At 36.3% G+C, this 19,132-nt stretch overlaps 1 protein-coding gene across 2 annotated transcripts in view; it reads right to left on the reverse strand.

Annotated features, from left to right (window-relative positions):
• The window catches only part of LOC100259801 (tetratricopeptide repeat protein SKI3), a 34,332-nt gene that overhangs the window by 11,319 nt on the left and 3,881 nt on the right, over window positions 1–19,132 (reverse strand). The window contains exons 8-20 of one of the 2 annotated variants that reach the window (XM_010665745.3): window positions 12,748–12,888; window positions 12,172–12,252; window positions 11,713–11,960; window positions 11,456–11,627; window positions 11,114–11,229; window positions 10,960–11,017; window positions 10,216–10,281; window positions 9,853–10,065; window positions 9,668–9,719; window positions 8,655–9,028; window positions 8,443–8,537; window positions 2,320–2,562; window positions 1,322–1,965 (exon numbers count right to left, since the gene is read on the reverse strand). In XM_010665745.3, the coding sequence (XP_010664047.1) occupies window positions 1,322–1,965; window positions 2,320–2,562; window positions 8,443–8,537; window positions 8,655–9,028; window positions 9,668–9,719; window positions 9,853–10,065; window positions 10,216–10,281; window positions 10,960–11,017; window positions 11,114–11,229; window positions 11,456–11,627; window positions 11,713–11,960; window positions 12,172–12,252; window positions 12,748–12,888 (2,503 nt within the window). Of the gene's footprint in view, window positions 1–1,321; window positions 1,966–2,319; window positions 2,563–8,442; window positions 8,538–8,654; window positions 9,029–9,661; window positions 9,720–9,852; window positions 10,066–10,215; window positions 10,282–10,959; window positions 11,018–11,113; window positions 11,230–11,455; window positions 11,628–11,712; window positions 11,961–12,171; window positions 12,253–12,747; window positions 12,889–19,132 lie in introns of both variants that reach the window. The other variant, XM_019216472.2, reaches the window with a different exon arrangement.

A 19,132-nucleotide genomic window follows, 5' to 3' on the forward strand; every position in this document is an offset into this window, starting at 1 on the left:
TATTTTGTAATCAATTAATAGTTTCTTCCCTGACCAGAGGGATCCAGTCATATAGCTAACAAATTGAAACTGCCTAAGTGTAGAATAAACTACTTGCAAAATTGCCAAAAAGAATTTCAGGATAAATCACTCTAGATTCTTAAAGCTCCAAAAGATGAAAAATTTTGTCAAGAACCTCAATGTGCCAAATTTTTGTTTTTTTTTTTTAAAAAAAAGAAGATGTCACAAAGATATAATTTTTTTATTTTTTTAATTTTTTGATAGGAAACGATAAAGTGATATATTGATAGAAAAAAAAAAGTACAAGAGAAGGATGAGGAATCCTCCCACCAAAGAAAAACTAAACTACAAGAATACAAAAACAAGAATCTACAATGTAAAAACAAACAATCTCTCTAGGTTAAACCATCCCATTGGAGCTACACACTGCTAGCCAATCTAGTTGTAACACATTAAGGGGAATCCCCTTAAAAACCAAGGAACAAAAAGCCTAAAGAGAAGCAAGGAAGTGAATAGAATCCCAAAGATTCTCTGAATTCCTTGCTTTATCCTCAAATATTCTCGCATTTCTTTTCCACCATACAACCCAAATTAAAGCAATGTACACAGCTTGCCACAAAACTATCCCTCTCTTAGATAATCCACAACCCTTATAATTAATGGACATCATGTCGGAGATGCTCCTCGGGGGGACCCAATCCATCTTGGCTAACTGAAATAATCTATGCTACAACCCCATCGTCAAAGAGCAATGTAGGAAAAGATGATCTGCTGATTCACCATGCTTCATGCACAGCTTAGAAATGTCAGGACTAAGACCTTTGTAGGGTCTTCTCAATTGTAGTAAGTCATTAGTATTTATCTTCTTGTGTGCCACTAACCAAACAAAGGACTTGACTTTGAAAGGGACTTGAGAATTCCAAATGAACTTAGTAGGAAAACTGGAGAAGAACCAGAAAATTGGGACAAGGCTAGAAAGAAAGACTTGACTGTAAAAAGCCCTGAAGAAGATAAAGACCAAGATTTCACATCTGAAACCGATGGTGATAAGTGTAAACAATCAAGTGACCGCATGAGGCATTCTAAATCTTCTAAATCTTCTATCTCAAACAAAGATATAATTTTCCTAATACTTAAAATAAATCCTCAATAAATTTAATTTCTATTTAAAAAAAAAGGATAATGAAAGTTAAGTGGTCCTTCTTCTAAGAACACTCTGCTCAAATTTGAAATAAGACATTTAATACTTAAGTGTAATCTTCAGCAGAACACAGAGGTCGAAAGAATATTTGAAGAATCCAATCTGATAATAGATTGATACCATGACATAGGAAGATGCAGCTCTCAGTATCTGACAACGAACAAGCTTGCGCAAGAAATTCTTCTGCGCAGAGAAAATCTTGATTCTGAACAGAAATCAGACCCTGCAGCAAATCAAATAAAGCCATCCACTTGTTACATGAACTCTTTCTCTCCTTTGAGCACTCCTTGAAGTTCAACTCTGAGATGCTCAAATCATTTTGTAGTTCATGGTGAGGATCCATGAATTTAAGACATAGCCAACCGATACAATAATCTGTTTTAAGCTCCAAGCATTTTATATACTCTTTCCGTAGATTTTTAAAATCATCTTTTGCAACATAAGCACGGCATAGTTGCAAATGCGCAAAAAAGAGGTAGCAATCAGGAAGCAAGAGTGTTGAAGCATTTTCAGCATGGTTGACACAGCCAAGATGATCACCACCTTGCAAACTGATTTCAGAAGCACAAAGTAGCAGCTGGAACTTTTGGTATTGACAACATGTATCCTTCTTTAAATATAAGTGGTTGGAAATAGCCACAAAATTTAGCCGCTCAATTATTGTACAAAGATGTCTTGGAAATCTCTCTTCACGTGCCTTCTGTAGAAAATTAAGTATCAACAAGTAACGTGCATTATGGTTCCAAGGTTCTCTATGCAACCACCTGCATATTAAAATAAAGAAAAATAATTACTCTTGTTTTAAAAATAAATCACATAGCTAGGAATAACCATGGATCTTATTCCTAATAGTTCTCTCAGCCTGTTTGTATTGATTAAAGAAGAAAAGAACACAATCTTTAGAAGAGAAAAAGAAGCTAACTGAACTAGCAGAAAAATAATGATCCGATTCATTATATTATACATGCAAAATTCCAGGACATGCTATTTTTAACAGAAACTTTGAAAAGTGCTTATTTCTGCAAAGTTAAAAGAGCATAGTTTTTAAAAAATTTCATGCACCACACAATGATAACATAATTCAAGCCTAAAGGCACAGGAGAAGTAAGTTATGATACTTCTGCAGCTGTTGTATTGCTCCTGGTCCACTCATGCACCGGTATCTGCATGTTGGGAAAGAGAATTTCTGGTTGCTCATGCCACTGGCAAAGCAAGCAACTGCTCCAGCACCAAGGATCTCAAATGCTGACTTTGAACCTTCTTTATTGGGAGAGTGGGAGGGGTCTACAATACAGCACCTACTAGCACTATGAGCATCTTCCCCTTCTTGAGAGGATAGTAAAAGATAACCAAGAAGATTCCTGTCAATAGTAAAAGAACCCATTGAAACAAAGATATAAGAATTACAAAATATTAATAAGCTTTGCAAGAAACATGTATCAATGATATGATGTGCAATGGAAAATAATGCTACAGTCAAAAACATATATTTAATATAAAATAGCTAAAATAAGGATGACAAAGTGGATGAGTGGCAAAACAAGAGATGACACTATGAGATATGGAATTTTACATAGGAAAAAAAAAGTAGACAAATATGAGAAAAATTAAATCAACATACTTGTGTTATGTGCAACAAAAACCAAGGTTACACAAAATCATACACGGATGAGCATCCTGCTTCTACACAAAATGGGAACCAATAAAAGAATGTTCAAATAAAAGAATTCCTTGACAATTAAATTGACTTCTCCATGTCTTTAAAAGTTATTCAGTTTCTCTCCTGCGAAATGGTCTAGAACAAACATACCGCAGCTATCCTCAAAGCTTTTTTGCAATTTTTTCCTAAAAATAAAAAACCATGCTATCTTAGCAAGACATCTTTTATGGTATAAGGCAACAACCATAACACATTAAAGAGCGAGAATAATAGGTACAGAAAACTATGAGCTGAACCATAATGAAGAAGAATATGATTGGTCCATTCCTCTTAGCACTTGCACAAGCAAACATCAGTTAGCTATAGTACTAACTCGCCTCCTTAGCTGGTCTAATCTCACAATTTTCCCCAAACCACCTCCCAAACAAAGAAACCCACTTCGGCGGAGTCCGAAACCCGCTGGGGAAAAGGATCTCCGATAACTAACTCCAAAGAACAATTTTTTTTTTTTTTTGATAGGTAAAAGAAAATTCATTAAAAGCCAAAGAGGCTAAAGAAAGAGTAGACACAAAGTATACTAGGATACATAGGTGCAAAAGGCAAAAGGACAAACAAATCTGACCCTTACTAGGTAGCTAACCAGTCTACAAAATCTATCAAAGAGAAAGTGTGTTCCTCTATATACACCCTAGCCCAATTCACAAAAGTGTACAAAAAAGTGGATTTAATTTCTTGGTCATTCCTAGCAACATCATCGAAGGTCCTCCTATTCCTTTCTTTTCAAATGGTCCACATCAAGCAGAGGGGGCAGCTCTCCAAGCTTTCTCCCTTTTCTTGCCCACAAAGGAACCATGCCATCCCAAGAGGTTCCTTCTCACAGAGGAGTGCATCACCCATTGCACCCCAAAAAGGGAGAAGATCAGAAGTCATAACATTTTGGTTTTCTCACAAAACAAAAGCTTCAACAATTTCTACCTCCTAAGCTTCAACCCAATGTCCAACACCTCCCACCTCCTCCCAATCTTCCACTAACCAAGCATCCTTAGAATTGGGAATGGAATACAAAGCATGAAACATTGCTCTCAAAAAAGAATCACCATACCATAGCTCAAGCCAAAACCTAATTCTCTTACCATCACTAACTTCAAATTTAGTTCTAGCCTGAATATATATCTACTGTTTCCTTCTAGTTTTCCACAACCTCACCCTTTACCATTCCCTCCCTTCATGAGAACACCACCCACCCATCTTTTCACCAAACTTGGCCGATATCACCTGTCTCCATGACCTATCCCTCTCCACAACAAACCTCAAACACCAGGTTCCAAGAAAGGACTTGTTGAGCATAGATATATTTTTGATACCTAATCCAACCCTACTTTTGTCCAAGCAAACAATTGACCAATTAACTAAATGAAGTTTCTTCACCAAGATGCTAAACCCCAACCCCCCCAAAGGCGGTGTTTAACAATAAAAAATATATAAGTACTAACAAGTGAAAAAACAAAAAGCAGGCAGGTCTTATTTTTAAGCATATCCATTTTTAAAAAAAAAAAAAGGTCTCATTTTTAACTGTGATTGACAACACAAATGAGTCGCCACTTGTATTTGAATTCAATTTAAAGACCACTGAAACAAAAAGTCATAGACTCTAAACTAAACACTTCAAGCAAAAGATAGTAAGTTGTTTTAAAATTTTAAATAAGTCTTTAAAATTGTTATTACCCTTTTCTATAGTTAAACTATTTTTAATATTCAATCATTCTTGAAATAAATTACATTGAAAAAGAAACTCCTTTTATCAATATATTCCTTTGTCGTTTCCTATCAAAAAAAAAAAAAAAAACTCCTTTTACTTTATTATCATTTGTAAATTTTAATATTGGAAACTAATATTTTTGACTGCTTTTAAAATTTTCTCATTTTCCATAAAAAATCAAAGATCTCACGAAAATATGAAAAAATTAATATATTATTGTTACCACATAATATATAAATTGAACATAACTTTCACTAGAAAATGTGTGAGTACAAGCTCTCTATCAAATTAATATATTTCATAAAAAATAATATCATGCACATTTACATGTATAACACGTGTTTTGTATAATGAAATGTTAGTGTATAAGGATCACTTGTTACAATAATAATATAAGAATGCATTTGTAAAACAAGCAACTTTAACAATTGAATTAAACTCAACCATTATGTTTTAAATGATATAAATAAACTTTTCACTTCTGTGAATTCAGAATTTTCAAAGTTCAATATTTATAATTAAGTAGTAAAGTTTTCAATAGTTAATTTACAATTGTATAAAACTCAAACACCACTAAGATTTCCAACCTTAATCAAATGAGAAAGAGAGAGAGAGATTCCAACGTCCCATGTCGCAAGTGGTAGAATGCATCATCAAAGTGCTTGTGAGTAGGTTATACTTCAATGCTAACTGATTTAGAAATATTTCTGGTTCATTAACAGATTAATCAAAGGGGCATTAAAATTTGAAATGAAGAAAAGAGGGAAGAGCTAGTTTGCAGTGGATTCGAAGTCTTTCAAAATTGTCATTGAGTGGTAAAGGGATGTTAGAGTGGTAAAACTGTAAAAAGAGGACTAGCACTTTCAAGCTGGATTAGATTCGGCAAGATGAATTTGTCCCTGTTGTTGGAAGGTATAGAATCTTGTTGTAGGGAAGAAGATGGGAAAAAGTTTTTCAAAGTGGGATGGAGGGAGGTCCTTCAGGTTGAAGAGACACTCCAATAGGGCAGGAAGGTTAATTCAATATTCGATTAGATCTCCGTAGAGGCCAAGAGGTTCATGTTGATTTTCCCTCAAGGAAGGGGTATTTTTGGGGGGTGGTCCATTCTAGCTAGGAAGTTTCAGGATTTTGGAGTGGCTTCCTCCTCTCTAATCCCAAGGAGAGCATTGTTGTATGAGAGAATGTTGGAAGTGTATACCAAGTTGGTGTTTGCCTGAGGGGTCTTATGTAGAGGTGGTTAAGAAGAGTTTTGGTGTGATGGGTGAGGCGGTATGCTAATAGCTAGGAGTCAAGGAAGTGCAACATATGAACAAGCTTTTGAAGCATTGCTTAGCGGAGAGATGGGGGGGATTTTCTGACTCTGTTCCCCACTTGCCCTCTTTGAAGAGGTGGGCTGTGAAGACTTGGAACCTGAATGGTAGTGTGAGGTGATCTCTGCTTGGGGGTGCTCTCATTCTCTTCGATTTTGTTGAGGCCTCTAATGCGGAGTTGGTGCTTGTGTACTTTGGCGCATTGTTTCTTAGACGCTTTGTTTATAGAATATTATTATTTGCCTATTAAAAAAATTAATCAAAATATAGAAACCATTAGAAAAAAAAATTGCATTTACAACCAAATTAAAACTCAAACCAGAGCCAAGACAAAACAAGGAAAAAAGACTAAAGATGATCATCAACATTTGTAAAGGTTTGTCATAAACAGCTGCATAGACCACAACTACACGCCTCTCACCATATTCAATTATGGAGTATGAAGCAAAGACAATATAAATGCAGTCACCATCATTCTTGAACATGAATCATTTTTTTTCCCATGACTCATGTATTTCATTACTTGTTTCTACAGCTCAAGGGTTTTATAGGTTTTGAGAACCTTTCTGTTCCTAGATTTCGTTGATAAGGTTGGGATTGGCCTACAGCCTCCAGAAGGATGTTCTGTGATTCCCTTTCCCTCTTTTGTTTCTTTGGGTATTTCTTGTGTACTTCTTTTGCACTATGGCTGTGCCCTCTTCCATAATTTAATTCTTATCATTTAAGCAATATGAAAACTCCATTTTATAAATAAAAGATTAAATTAAAAGTGCCACAAGAGGATGTAACCTACATGCACAGAAAGAATGCTTGTACTGTACCAAGCCAGGCCGTATAAAGGAAAAGGAATATATATATGTATGTACATATGTATATATATGTATAAGAAGAAGAAGAAGCACTTAATACAATTTTTGTGTGCATCCTGTATACTTTTGTGTGCCCTTCTTTAGGTGCTTTTAATCCTTTTTTTTTTTTATAAGTTGGTGCTTTTAATACAATTGCCTTTACCTATAAAAAAAAAGTACTCTTTCTCCGAAAGTACAACACGCAAGGCCAATAAAATCCACAACAGAATGTTTTTTGTCTAAAAGGCCACTGCGCTCAGCAATATTAAGCTCTATCCCCTAAAAGGTCCTTTTGTTTCTCTCTTTCCAGATGAGCCAGATTAAAAAATGGTGGCAGCCCTGCACGTTTTTCTCTAATTCTTCTTAATGGGACTACCATATCAACTAAAAACTGACTCTTTCGATAGCAAGCACGCACCTAAGATATCTGAAATGAAGAGAACCAAAGACCATAATTCTTGAGAAAAATTGAGAAATGGATTAATAGACAATCACTGACTCTTCCTCTTACACTAAAAACACTAGCTTACCAAGGTCAACTCTTTAACAAATGCCAACTTGTCTAGCCTTGACCTCCAAACCTGCTCATCCAAACATAATCTCTGAAAATGACGGAAATTCCCTCTGCTAATCCCCTCATCACCAGTCCAGACATCCCCAATCTCAACTTCCTGATAGTGTTGCATCTTCAAAAGCATTAGCCTACCTATGGAAGAATTTAATGATTCTGTCATCCTCTTTCAACTAAAGGGCTCTGAAGTTTTTACACTGATTTCTTCAAGAATGGCCAACTTCCTGAATACTCCTTTTTTCTTTTGTCCTCAACTCCACCTCTTCCTTTGGGAGGGCTAATTCACTCTCCTTCAAATCCCATCTCTGAATATTATTTAAATTTTCCTTGTGTTACTGAGATATACATGGCATACATTCTGGCTGAATGAAGTTTCTGTTTTTTGTTTTGTTTTAGAAAGTTTTTGTTGGCACTAGCTGGTAGGTTAAGGCATTAATTACGTGTTCACCCAAAACCCATCTGTGTTAGTTTTAGTCACTGATGTCACCATATTGGAATCATTAGTCATGAATAAAGCCATTTCATTAGTTAGATTTTCTCCATCATCAATGTTTGCTTCTGCTTGACTCTGCTGATAGGCTACATTGTAACAAGTCTTTAAATCATTGATTCCAGAGTCAACAGTGAGCTAGCATATAACACCCAGCTCCTGTCAGGACCTGCACCTTCTGACCTTCAGTAAATTATACACTACAATTTTACACTAGAATTATATAATAACATTGTTGTATTTATATGAATTTAACTTCATAATTATATTTTCTATATTTTATTTTGTCAGTGTTTAGAAAAGCAGGATTGGCATGCCAAAATGCTGAACCAGGACAGATTTGAACCTGAGAGAACCTGATTTATCTGCACCTAGATCTTGAACAAGAATGGTGTTCAAACTTTCTCGAATCCAAGGTCGGATGGTTTGTACCAAAAAAATGTCACACTTACGTTAAAGTTAATTAAGATGGAAGACACTTATTTCATCAACATAAGAATTAATGCATCCATATCATTTCAGATGCAACTAGCACAATACTTGGGTGGGTCAGCTGAAAAGGTGCAGCCCAATGAAAGTATAAATTTAGTGCATTCCTGTTACCTTATCAAAACACTGTTAGGGAACATGTGAAGAGCTTTTCTAAGGTGATGAACCCCATTTTCAAATCCAAGGCAGTGCTCTGATCCTTGTTTGACCTGCATAACACAAGCAAAACAAAGATCAGCTTCACATTGACCATTCAAATCCATGTAAAACCAGCTAAAAGTAAGATGCTTAAGCTGCAACTATACAATTAGAAAGAGAAAACTCACCAGTTTACCAAGTGCTACTAAACAGTGCATTCTAGCGATCTCTTCATGAGATGCAAGAAAGTATCGACTGCTTGAAACAACTGATTCCAGCTTATTACTTTCATCAAGAGCGTCAATGGCGGACACAACAAAACTAATCTTTGAATTCTGAAATAGTTCTTTCGGCATTTTCAAAATGCTTATTATTGCTGATTCCTGCCCAGATATTTTATACAGAAATTTACATATGAAACTAACAGAAGTGGCCCTAGAAGCCTGTTCCATGGCAGAAACACTTGCAGCTAGATCCCTTGCCACAGACAGGGCAAGGTCATTTTCACCAATTTGCCATAAGGAGATAGCATATATTTGCAAACCTTGTGCATCAAGCAGACCTAGAAGAGTAAATACAGTATACAATGTGTTAGAAAAATGAAATGCAACTTACAGGATCCTACATTCGACTTGACAAAACTTGATCCAAGCATCTATTCTAAAAAATAGCTTTTTCATGTTTGCATTTGAACAGTATTATTTTTGTTTTCTAATCGGAAATAGAATTTTATTACTAGAAAGAGATATATAAGGAGAGATCCTTGAGGAAAAAGAAAATGCAAAAAACCAAAGCTACAAAAAAATTGAATATCAGAAGAAATCAGCAGGGATAAAAATCCCCTCCAAAAACCTCAAGCGATATAGCTCTCCTATTGGCCAGCATATCCTATTCCTGACTTGCTAAATTAGGCTGTAATAATAAAGCAACTTCCTTTGGAAGCATCAAAGTTCAATCAGTTTTAGACTATCCATATCAGAAAACCATTGAAAGTGTATGAGCACTAGCCGGGGGGAAACAATCCCCTACATAACCTGTCTGTGTGGCTGCTTTAATCCTTTATTTATCTTGAATGCACTATAAAAATCATAGAACCAATATTGCAGCATAAGAAAGGAGTAAGCTAATGTCCACTCCCCTGGGTTTTAAAGTAAGCGAAGTTGTAGAAAGAAGGAGCTAGCAAGTTAGTCCTAACCCAAACCTTCTTTCTTCAAATCTTCACATTCTTGAACAGCATCAAGGGCATTCCCTGCCTGCACCAAACAAAAGCATTTTCTGAAGAATGGTAAATAAAGATACAAACATCAGATAAATTCATATTACTAATTCAACATTAAGCAAGATGCGAATGAGAGAAATATACTGAAAAAGATCCAAAATCCTTACTTTACTGAGTGATCTTGCAATATTAAATGATATGTCTCTCAAATGGGATTTCAATATGGAGCCTGAAAAGGTGTTGATTGCGCAGCGTGCTAGCCTATAAGAAGCAACAGCAGACTGATAATCACACCGTGCCTCACAAACCAGTCCATTCAAATTATGGGATTCTGGATAGTAAGGTGCATGCTGCACAGCCTGTTGGATGGCTCCAAAGACCTGTAACAGCAATCACCTGCAATATTAAACTGATACTTCCAAAAGCATTTTGGTGTTAGCTCTTGTTGCACAAGAAAATCAAGGAATGATATTATATTTTTACTTTTTAGAATAGTTGTTTCCTTACACATACTTTGAATGTGGTCATACCTGTGAGGATGAAAGGTGACCTGAAAGAAGAGCAAGCTTTGCAAGGCCAATTTGAAACTCTGCAACCTGCCAAGGAATCAGAGTTTTAGGTAAAATGGTATAAGGTGTTAGAGCAAGATGTATAGTCAACAAACTTAAAATCCACCAGCAGATACCTTGCCTTAAAAATATTAGAGCATAATGCCAAAAAAGAGCAAAGATAAAAAGATGGAGAAGAAGAAGAAAAATTACAATCATCTTTTCGCAGAGAACAAAAATATTACTAATGGAGAAGGAAGAAAAATTAGAATTTTTTGGTCAAATCAAATGAGTACCACCTGCTCTCCCCTCACCAGTGTCAGTCAATAGAGATGGAGAAGAAGTAAAATTACAATCATCTTTTTGCAGAGAACAAAAATATTACTAATGGAGAAGGAAGACAAATTAGAAATTTTTTGGTCAAATCAAATAAGTACCACCTGCTCTCCCCTCGCCAGTGTCTCCCTAAAGTCAATACTCTTTTGATTCAAAAATACCTAGGATTCTACTAGAGCAACACAAGTGAGGGGGAAGAACCCCAGGGATACTTCTACCTTTAAAGGATGTCAAACCACTCCCATAAAATTATTTGAGTTCTACTACAATATCCACCTATCCAGTTAGGACCATACAGAATGAAGAGTCTCATCAATAATGTCAAAGTTTAAATATCCTTTTTATAGATTGTACTTGAAGAGCATACATACAAAGGGACATGTTACTCACGGGCAATATCTGCACAGCACGTAAACAACTCTCATAAGCCTCATCTGTTGTGGGATCCCTGAAGAATGAAGAATATTTCAATGCACATCAGTGTCACATGTGACAACTCCAAACAAAGTTATATATTTTATTTAGCACATGACAAAGCATCTACCTGGCATGTGTATCAGCTGACATGCCTGCCCATGGTAATGCAAGTGAAGGATCTATACTTCTAGCAGAATCAAATGCCTGCCTTGCCAATTGCTTCTCGCCCTCTTTTCTATAAAGCTGTGGGGAAAGAAAGCATTTAAACACCTATCTGGAGGGTTCACACAAATTAATGTACTTATGTTTCAGGTCACGCTACACTCAACACTGAAGCATAATATGAAGCCAACCAAATCAGCCTGACTTCTGGAAAAATAATTTAGCTTTCTTTGTTTCTTTTCAAATAAGAGTTCTATATTAAATACCCTAAAGGAAATAAATTGTTGAAATTGATATAGAACAGCACCTTCCCAAGGCATGCCCATGCAACAGCTAAAGATACATCTAACTGCAGTCCCCTGATAAAAGCATGTTGCTTCAGTGCATTATGACCAGATACAAATCCCAATGTCACCCAGAACTCATTATTGTCACCCTCAAGTAACAAGCCTCCCAAAGACATTTTTTCAGGTAGCTGCCTGGTTAATGAGATGGTAAACTAAGATATCAAATAATAAAACATATGAGATGACTAAATAAGAACATGACAAGCCAAGATCTTACCAAGAATTTGGGTTATGTTTATCATCCTCCTTCAAAGAGCAAATGAGATCTGAACTTATTGCAATGTCAGTATAGATATTAGCTTGCCATGGGGCTAAGTGCAAAGCCCTCTGGTAAGAATAATTGGCAGATATCGCAGACAAACAGCAGGATCGCTTCCAATTAAGAATGGAGTTACTGAAAGCTTCCTCATCAATCTCTAGGTTCCAGTTTTCCTCCAACCACGGTAAACATTTTGCATATGCAAGCTAACAAGGACAGCACGTAGTAAACCAGTTATGTCACAAATATCACAATTTTGTCTTTTACATTAAAAGGAACCAAATCCTATTTCAAGAACAAGCATTCCACTGAGATCAACAACAAAATATTACCAAAAGAAAATATCACTTAGGTTTTACAAATGGTAAGAAGGTTGGAAGATAACCCCCCAAAAAGTGAATATTGAGTTGATCATACCTGAATATCCCCATGCAATTTCCAAATACATGAAACATTTCCAGCCAAACAGGTAGTTGATTTTGCAACTTTAGATGCTTCCTGCAATGATTTAGAAACTTATTTTACAAATGACTGTTTTTTGATATTGAGAGTGTTTCCATGATATACATTGTGCATCCAAATCCTATAAGTTTAAGCTCTTAGGAAAATTGCGTGTCATGTGGGAGGTCACATGATTGAACTTCCCCATATGTTTATTCCCTCAATTTATTAAGCCTAAAAGAGGCCACTTTATTTCCCCAATTCATTAAGCCCATATGTAAGCCTAAAAGAGACTACATGTGAAGGACAGTGTTAGTGTGCATGATATACATTTTTTTTATAGGTAAATTTTTGTCCCCCATTGGGACTTGAACCTGGAACTTCCCACAAACCCTCTCCACCGCTTTACCACTTGAGCCAGGCCTCAAGGGCAGTATGTATGATATACATTGTGGACTGAAATACTAAAAGTTTAATCTTTTAGGAAAATTAGTTGTCTAACAGAGAGGATTAAGAATGTAGGCACATCATTTAAGTTACAGCATGAGTAACCTCTAAAAGTGAAGTTCCCCATCTAAAAGCACCCAAATTGGTACATTCCTTTGACAAACTAAGCAGCCCAGAAGCAAGACCATAGTGTGCAGATACACTTTTAGGTGAGATCTCCAAAGCTTGCCGAAATTGCTCGATACCCTTCATACAGATAAACCAATTTATGTCATTTTGTACATTGTGAATATTGAAATAAGGACTGAAACACTATGAGAAAAATACAATACAATTGCTACTATACAAGGATCAAAACATTAACAGTGAATAGAATCATTTTAAGGAATTATAATTTTAATACTGAAATATCCTATGGATCCTAGTTTGTTAAACTATTACTTACGATTTTAGGAAGACTTGAGTAATCAAATGTGAAATTGAGTCAAGGAATTTCATGTTCAAAGGAGCAAGCAGAACCAATTGTGAACTTCATAACAAGTTTGATGATTGTATACACATTTTTCAAGTTAACAATGCAATAAGTTCAAATACAAGCCAGAATAATTCAAAATCATTGGATCAACAACGTTTCAATGCACTCAAACTTGAGTTCAAAAGGATCTCTTTCTCAAGAGCAGGGACATTTTTTTTTGATAGGCAAAAGCAGAAATATATTAGAAAAGGGCACCTTGAGGAAAACCCAAAAGCATACAGGGGGTATACAAAAGGCACCTTAAGGCCCAAACAAAAGAAGAGAAGATACAAAACCGTCCCTCATCTAGCGCCTAGCCAATCAAGAGCAGGGACATTAAATGCGGGATGATTAATGTGTGAGGTCAAATTAAAATTTTTTTTTTTAACAGAAATGAAGAAGAATATATTAATAGAAGAAAAGATACAGGAGAAAGAAAAGTTACAAAAGAAAGAGAAGAAACCAAGGGAAGGATGAGAGGTCCTTCCTACACAAACTGAACAAAGGAGAAAACTCCTAACAATAGAACTCTAAAAACAAAGAGAAACCCCCAACAATCTTCAAACTTTTGAAGCGCAAACCGCAATCTAGTTGAGTTGTAAAACACTTAGAGGAACTCCTCTAAAAGCTTCAGTACAAGAAGCCCATAGAGAAGAATAGAACCGAATCAAATCCCATAACATCTCTTCCGTTCTCCCTTTATCCTCAAAGATCCTATTGTTTCTCTCTTGCCACACCATCCAAATCAAGGTAAGGCAAGCGATTTGCCAAAGTGTCTTGCCTCTTAATGAGTTCCCCATGCCTTTAAAAGTAATAACCAACATGTCCTCAAAACTCCTTGGAGGGACCCAAACCAACCTTGCTAGATTGAACAACTTGTGCCAGAGTCCAATGGTAACAAGACAATGAAGAAAAAGGTGGTCAATCGACTCTCCATTTCCTTTGCAAAGAATGCACTATTGAGGATAGAGGGATTTGTAGGGTCTTCTCAATTGCAACTTATCGTTGGTGTTTACCTTCCCATGTGCTACTAACCAAGCGAGGGCCTTAACCTTTGAAGGGGCTTTTAAACTCCACAAGAACTTGGCCAGAAGGAACAAGATAGGATTTGAGACTTTTGACAAGGCCAAGAAAAAAAATTTCACTAAAAACAATCCTGACGAAGACAAAGACCACGCTCTTAAATCTACTAAAGAAGGAGAGAAAAGCACATAACTAAGGGAAGACATTAATCTCTGAAGGAGATCAATTTCTGAATCTGTAAGATTGCGACGAAAGTTAAAATTCCAAGACAGTGGAAAGGAATTACCAAGGACATTTGAGACAGTGAGGTTTTTCACAGAAATAACTCTGTAAAGATCAGCAAATTGAGAACACAAAGTTTAGTTACCCCACCAAAGATCTTCCCAAAAAAGAATTCTCTCCCCATTGCCCACCACTAGGCGGACAAAAGGGGAAAAAACCTGGAAAACTTGAGCAATAGTCTTCCAAGGACATCTGTGTGACCATCTAACCACCATGTTGGCATCCCATCCATTAGGATGTGTCCCATATATACTCGCAATTACCTTATGCCAAAGACCACTCCTTTCTCTAGGGAACCTCCAAAGTCATTTCCCTAAAAGAGCAATTTTCTCATAGAAATCTTCCCAAAACCCAAACCTCCCAACTCCTTTGGTCTACTAACAATCTCCCATCTGATAAGATGATCTTTCTTCTCTTCCCCCGCCCCAGACCAAAGAAAATCCTTTTGCATCTTCTCAATCTTTGAAGCTATTGATGCTAGGATTTTAAAGAGGGAGAGGAAGTAGATAGGGATGTGAGACAGACAAGACTGAATTAAAGTAATCCTCCCTTCCCCAAAGACAAAAAGGTCTTTTTCCAACCATCCAAGCCTCCTCGAAATTCTCTCAACCACCGGATCCCAAAAGCTTATTGTCTTTGGGTTCCTTCCCAATGGAAGGCCTAAATAAGACAAAGGTCACTCTAACACTCTGCAATCCAAAACCGAGGCCAAGCTAGACAACAACTCATGCCTAGTGTTAATACCTGAAATAGTGTTTTTTTCTAAGTTGATTTTTAAACCAGATACTTGCCCAAAAACCAAAAGGATAATCTTGAGATTTTGAAGATGTTCCATAGAGGTTTTAGAGAAAAAATGGTGTCATCAGCAAACTGTAACAAAGACACTCTAGTCCTATCCCTCCCCACAAAGAAACCCTCAATTATCCCAGTTTCCTCTGCTCTGATCATCAACCTACTTAGAACATCTGCCACTAGAGTAAAAAGAAAAGGAGAAAGGGGGTCTCCTTGTCTCAAACCTCTAAAGGCCTTAACCCAACCCTTTGCACTCCCATTAACTAGGATTACAAAACTTGATGAAGACAAACAGCCCCTTATCCAAGATCTCCATTTCTGGCTGAACCCCTTCCTTTGTAGCACATGATCTAAAAAGCCCCAATCCACATGATCATAGGCCTTCTCAAAATCGATTTTGAAGACTACCCCTTCCTCCCCTGACCTTCTTTTCTCATCCACCACTTCATTAGCTATCAACACAGCATCCACCACTTCAAATTTAAATTTTACCTTCAAACATTTAAAACACTGTGATATTTAACACCAAGGATATCAGAGAAGGGATGGCACCCCTGTGACTAAAGTCCACACTGTGTTTCTCATTAAATAGTAGAAATTTAAATTAGATTATTGAATTAATCTAGATCAGACCCATTGAAGTTGAAGTATTGAATGATGAGCAATGCTTTAAAATAGGGCCATTCAACAAACCTGAAAAGGGGAATAGATTTAAGGTCGCTGACTCAGCCATGAGTCAACTGGAATTGAATATGATGTCACAATTATTTATTAATTGAAGAAAAATAAAATGATTGAATATAATCACATAAAACATAAAATCAAAAGAATTTTCTAAAAATTCTAACATGTTTTTAGAAAGTATAAAGAATCCCTAAAGTAGTATAACATTGCAATTAAATATACATAAGAAATCATTAATCAGGAATCTATCCAGCAAACATGTAGGAGACAGAGAGAGGGAGAGAGGGAGATAGAGAAACCTGGTGCTGATAATCACCAGTTTTGGAAAGGGGTAATTGAAGTTTAAATGGCTGGAAAAGTACGAGCTACCCCTGCTGCCAAAGAAGGATTTTGTACATTAAAAAACTAGCCAGGTATTGGAAACTGTGTCCATTCAAGCAGGTCAACAATTGAACCAATGGTGTAACTGATGCTCTTAAAAACAATGGTTTTTTAGCATATGGCAATCACAGGGTGTAAACTATCCTGCAAAATGACCAGTTGATGGTCCAACTGTTCAGTCAATTCAAGTTTTTAAAACATTGATGATGAGATTGTTTGCCATCTCCTTCATATAAATAGACATGAAAAGAAGATTAGGACACCCTAAGGCTTATGGAAGTAACAAAAAATAATAAAAAAGAGGTCTAATGAATTTTTGCATTACATAAGTATCAAAATTTTAACAACAGATTTTCAACATGAAATCTAAGGTGTCTAATGAAAAAAATGAGAATAGTTTCTAGATTGACTTAAGCTAGTTCCAAAAAATACAGAAATAGCATCGTAGATTTATGTTTGAGTCAGTACCTTAACATACCAAAATATTATCTCTAACCAATATGATTCTAGTTTTTTTCTCTAGGATGGATAGCATTTTATTTCAAGAAAACTTCTTTTTTTTTTTTTGATAGGTAAACAATAACCGTCACCAAAAAGCTCCCAAAGTGCACAAAGAGAGTATACAAAGGGAGCCAACAACACCAACCAAAAAAAGAGGGACTAACAAAAAACAACACCCCTCAACAAGCCCCTAACCAATCCACAAAATCTACAATAGAGGAGATGCCTAAAACCATACACAAATTGGACTACGCCCAAAGGTTACAAAGAAAAACAAGTTTAATCCCTTCGCTAGACAACTCTTTGTTATCAAATGCTTTACCATTCCTTTCTTTCCAGACTGTCTAAAACAAACACAAAGGAGTGGCCCACCAAACCTTCCTTTTCCTACCCACAAAGGGCCTGTGCCAACTTAAGAGTAACACTCTTACTAAAGAGGGCAGCACCCAAGACACACCAAACGGAGAAAACAAAATATGTCAAACAACCCGAGTTTTGTCACAATAGATGAGAATGTGATCAATTGATTCTTCCTATTCATGACAAAGAAAACATTTATTTGCCACTGACCACCCTCTCCTCTTTAAAAGATCCAAAGTTAAGACTTTATCCCAAGTAGCCTCTCATGCAAAGAAGTCAATCTTAGGTGGCACCCAAGAATTCCAAATGATTGCAACTGGGAAATTGGAAAAACCTCCTGGTTCCAAAACTTAGTACAGGCCTTTAACAGAAAATTTTCCACAAGAAACTTATACTAAACATAACTAAATGAACACTTCTTTTTTTTTTTTTTTTTTTTGGAAGATTTTTTTTATTATTTATTTATATGTAAAGCAATTGTATTAAAAGCACAAAAAAAAGGTGCCTAAAATATACATGATGTATACAAGGCCAAAAAAATGAGGGATAAACAAAAAAAATACCCTCACTTCACTTACAGCCCAACCAATCAATGAAATCAAAAAGAGACAAAGAAACAAACTCTATATGTACCCTAACCCACTCAAAAAACATATACATAAAGAAGCAAAAAATAGCATGGCATGTTAGTTCAAAGTCTTCAAAGGCTCTTCGGTTTCTCTCCTTCCAAAAGGTTCGAACCAACTAATGAAGGTCTCCTTGATTGAGAATGACATCACCTACTGTACATCAAAAATAACAAAAATAAGGTGCCACAACATTATTGCATTAGGATAGTAAAGGAGAATATGGTCAACTGACTCTTTTTCATCCTTACACAAATAACATCTGTTTGGAAGACTCCAACCCTTCCTTTTTTAGCAGATCCAAAGTTAGAATTTTTCCCAACCTACTTCCCAAGCAAAGAAGCTGACTCTCATCGACACCCAAGGATTCCACACCATGCTTGTGGGTAAACCTTTCGAGTAACAACCTACTAAGGAGGAGTAAAAAAATTTGATTGAAAAAGTATCTCCCTTTGACAACCGCCAAGCCATAACAGCCTCTACTCCTCCTCCAATCGCATGCCCTTGTAGCCTTCTAGGCAACCCTTCCACCTCACCTAATTCCCAATTATTTATCTATCTTGTGAATATTAGATTCCAACAACCTGCTTCCCCAACTTGCTCCCACATCTGATCCACCCAGGCTTTTTTATCAGTGGCGATTGAAAACAACTCTTGAAAAGTCATTAAAGGTTCCTCCCCACACCACCTATCTTTCCAAAACCTCACCATCTTGCCATTTCCCACCCTAAAGCCAATCCTATCATAGAATCTCTTCCACCCACACCAATTCGCCTTTCAAAGACCCACCCTGTGGCCTTCCGTCAAAGTTCTAGAACACCAATCCCCCTTTTCCTCTCCATATTTCCTTATAACCACCTAGTTCCAAAAGGAATCATTCTCAAAAGCAAATCTCGAACACCACTTCCCAATAAAATCCTTATTTAGAAGAAAGAAAGAAATTAAGAAAAAAAAAAAAAAAACTTTCTAACTACTAGACCCCCTTCTTTTTCCCTCTTAAAGAAAGCCCCTTTGGATCTTCTCCAATCTAAGATTCACCTTATAAGGGATCACGAATAAAGACATGAAATATATAGGCAAACTAGATAAAGTGTTCTTTAATAAAGTCAATCTCCCTCCTTTTGACAAGTACTGCATCTTCCATAAGGCAAGTCTTCTCTAAAATCCTTCCTCCACTACATCCCAAGCTTGAATGGATTTGAAGGAGGCTCCCAAAGGGAGGCCCAAATAAGTAGAAAGGAGAGCAAAGGGAACATTGGTCAGCCAGTAGTTAATAACGTTATAGCTTGAGAACATCATAATATGGCATTAAACCCTGATTTAATTT

Source organism: Vitis vinifera, chromosome 18 (assembly GCF_030704535.1).
Source record: "Vitis vinifera cultivar Pinot Noir 40024 chromosome 18, ASM3070453v1".
NCBI classification, from domain to species: Eukaryota; Viridiplantae; Streptophyta; class Magnoliopsida; order Vitales; family Vitaceae; genus Vitis; species Vitis vinifera.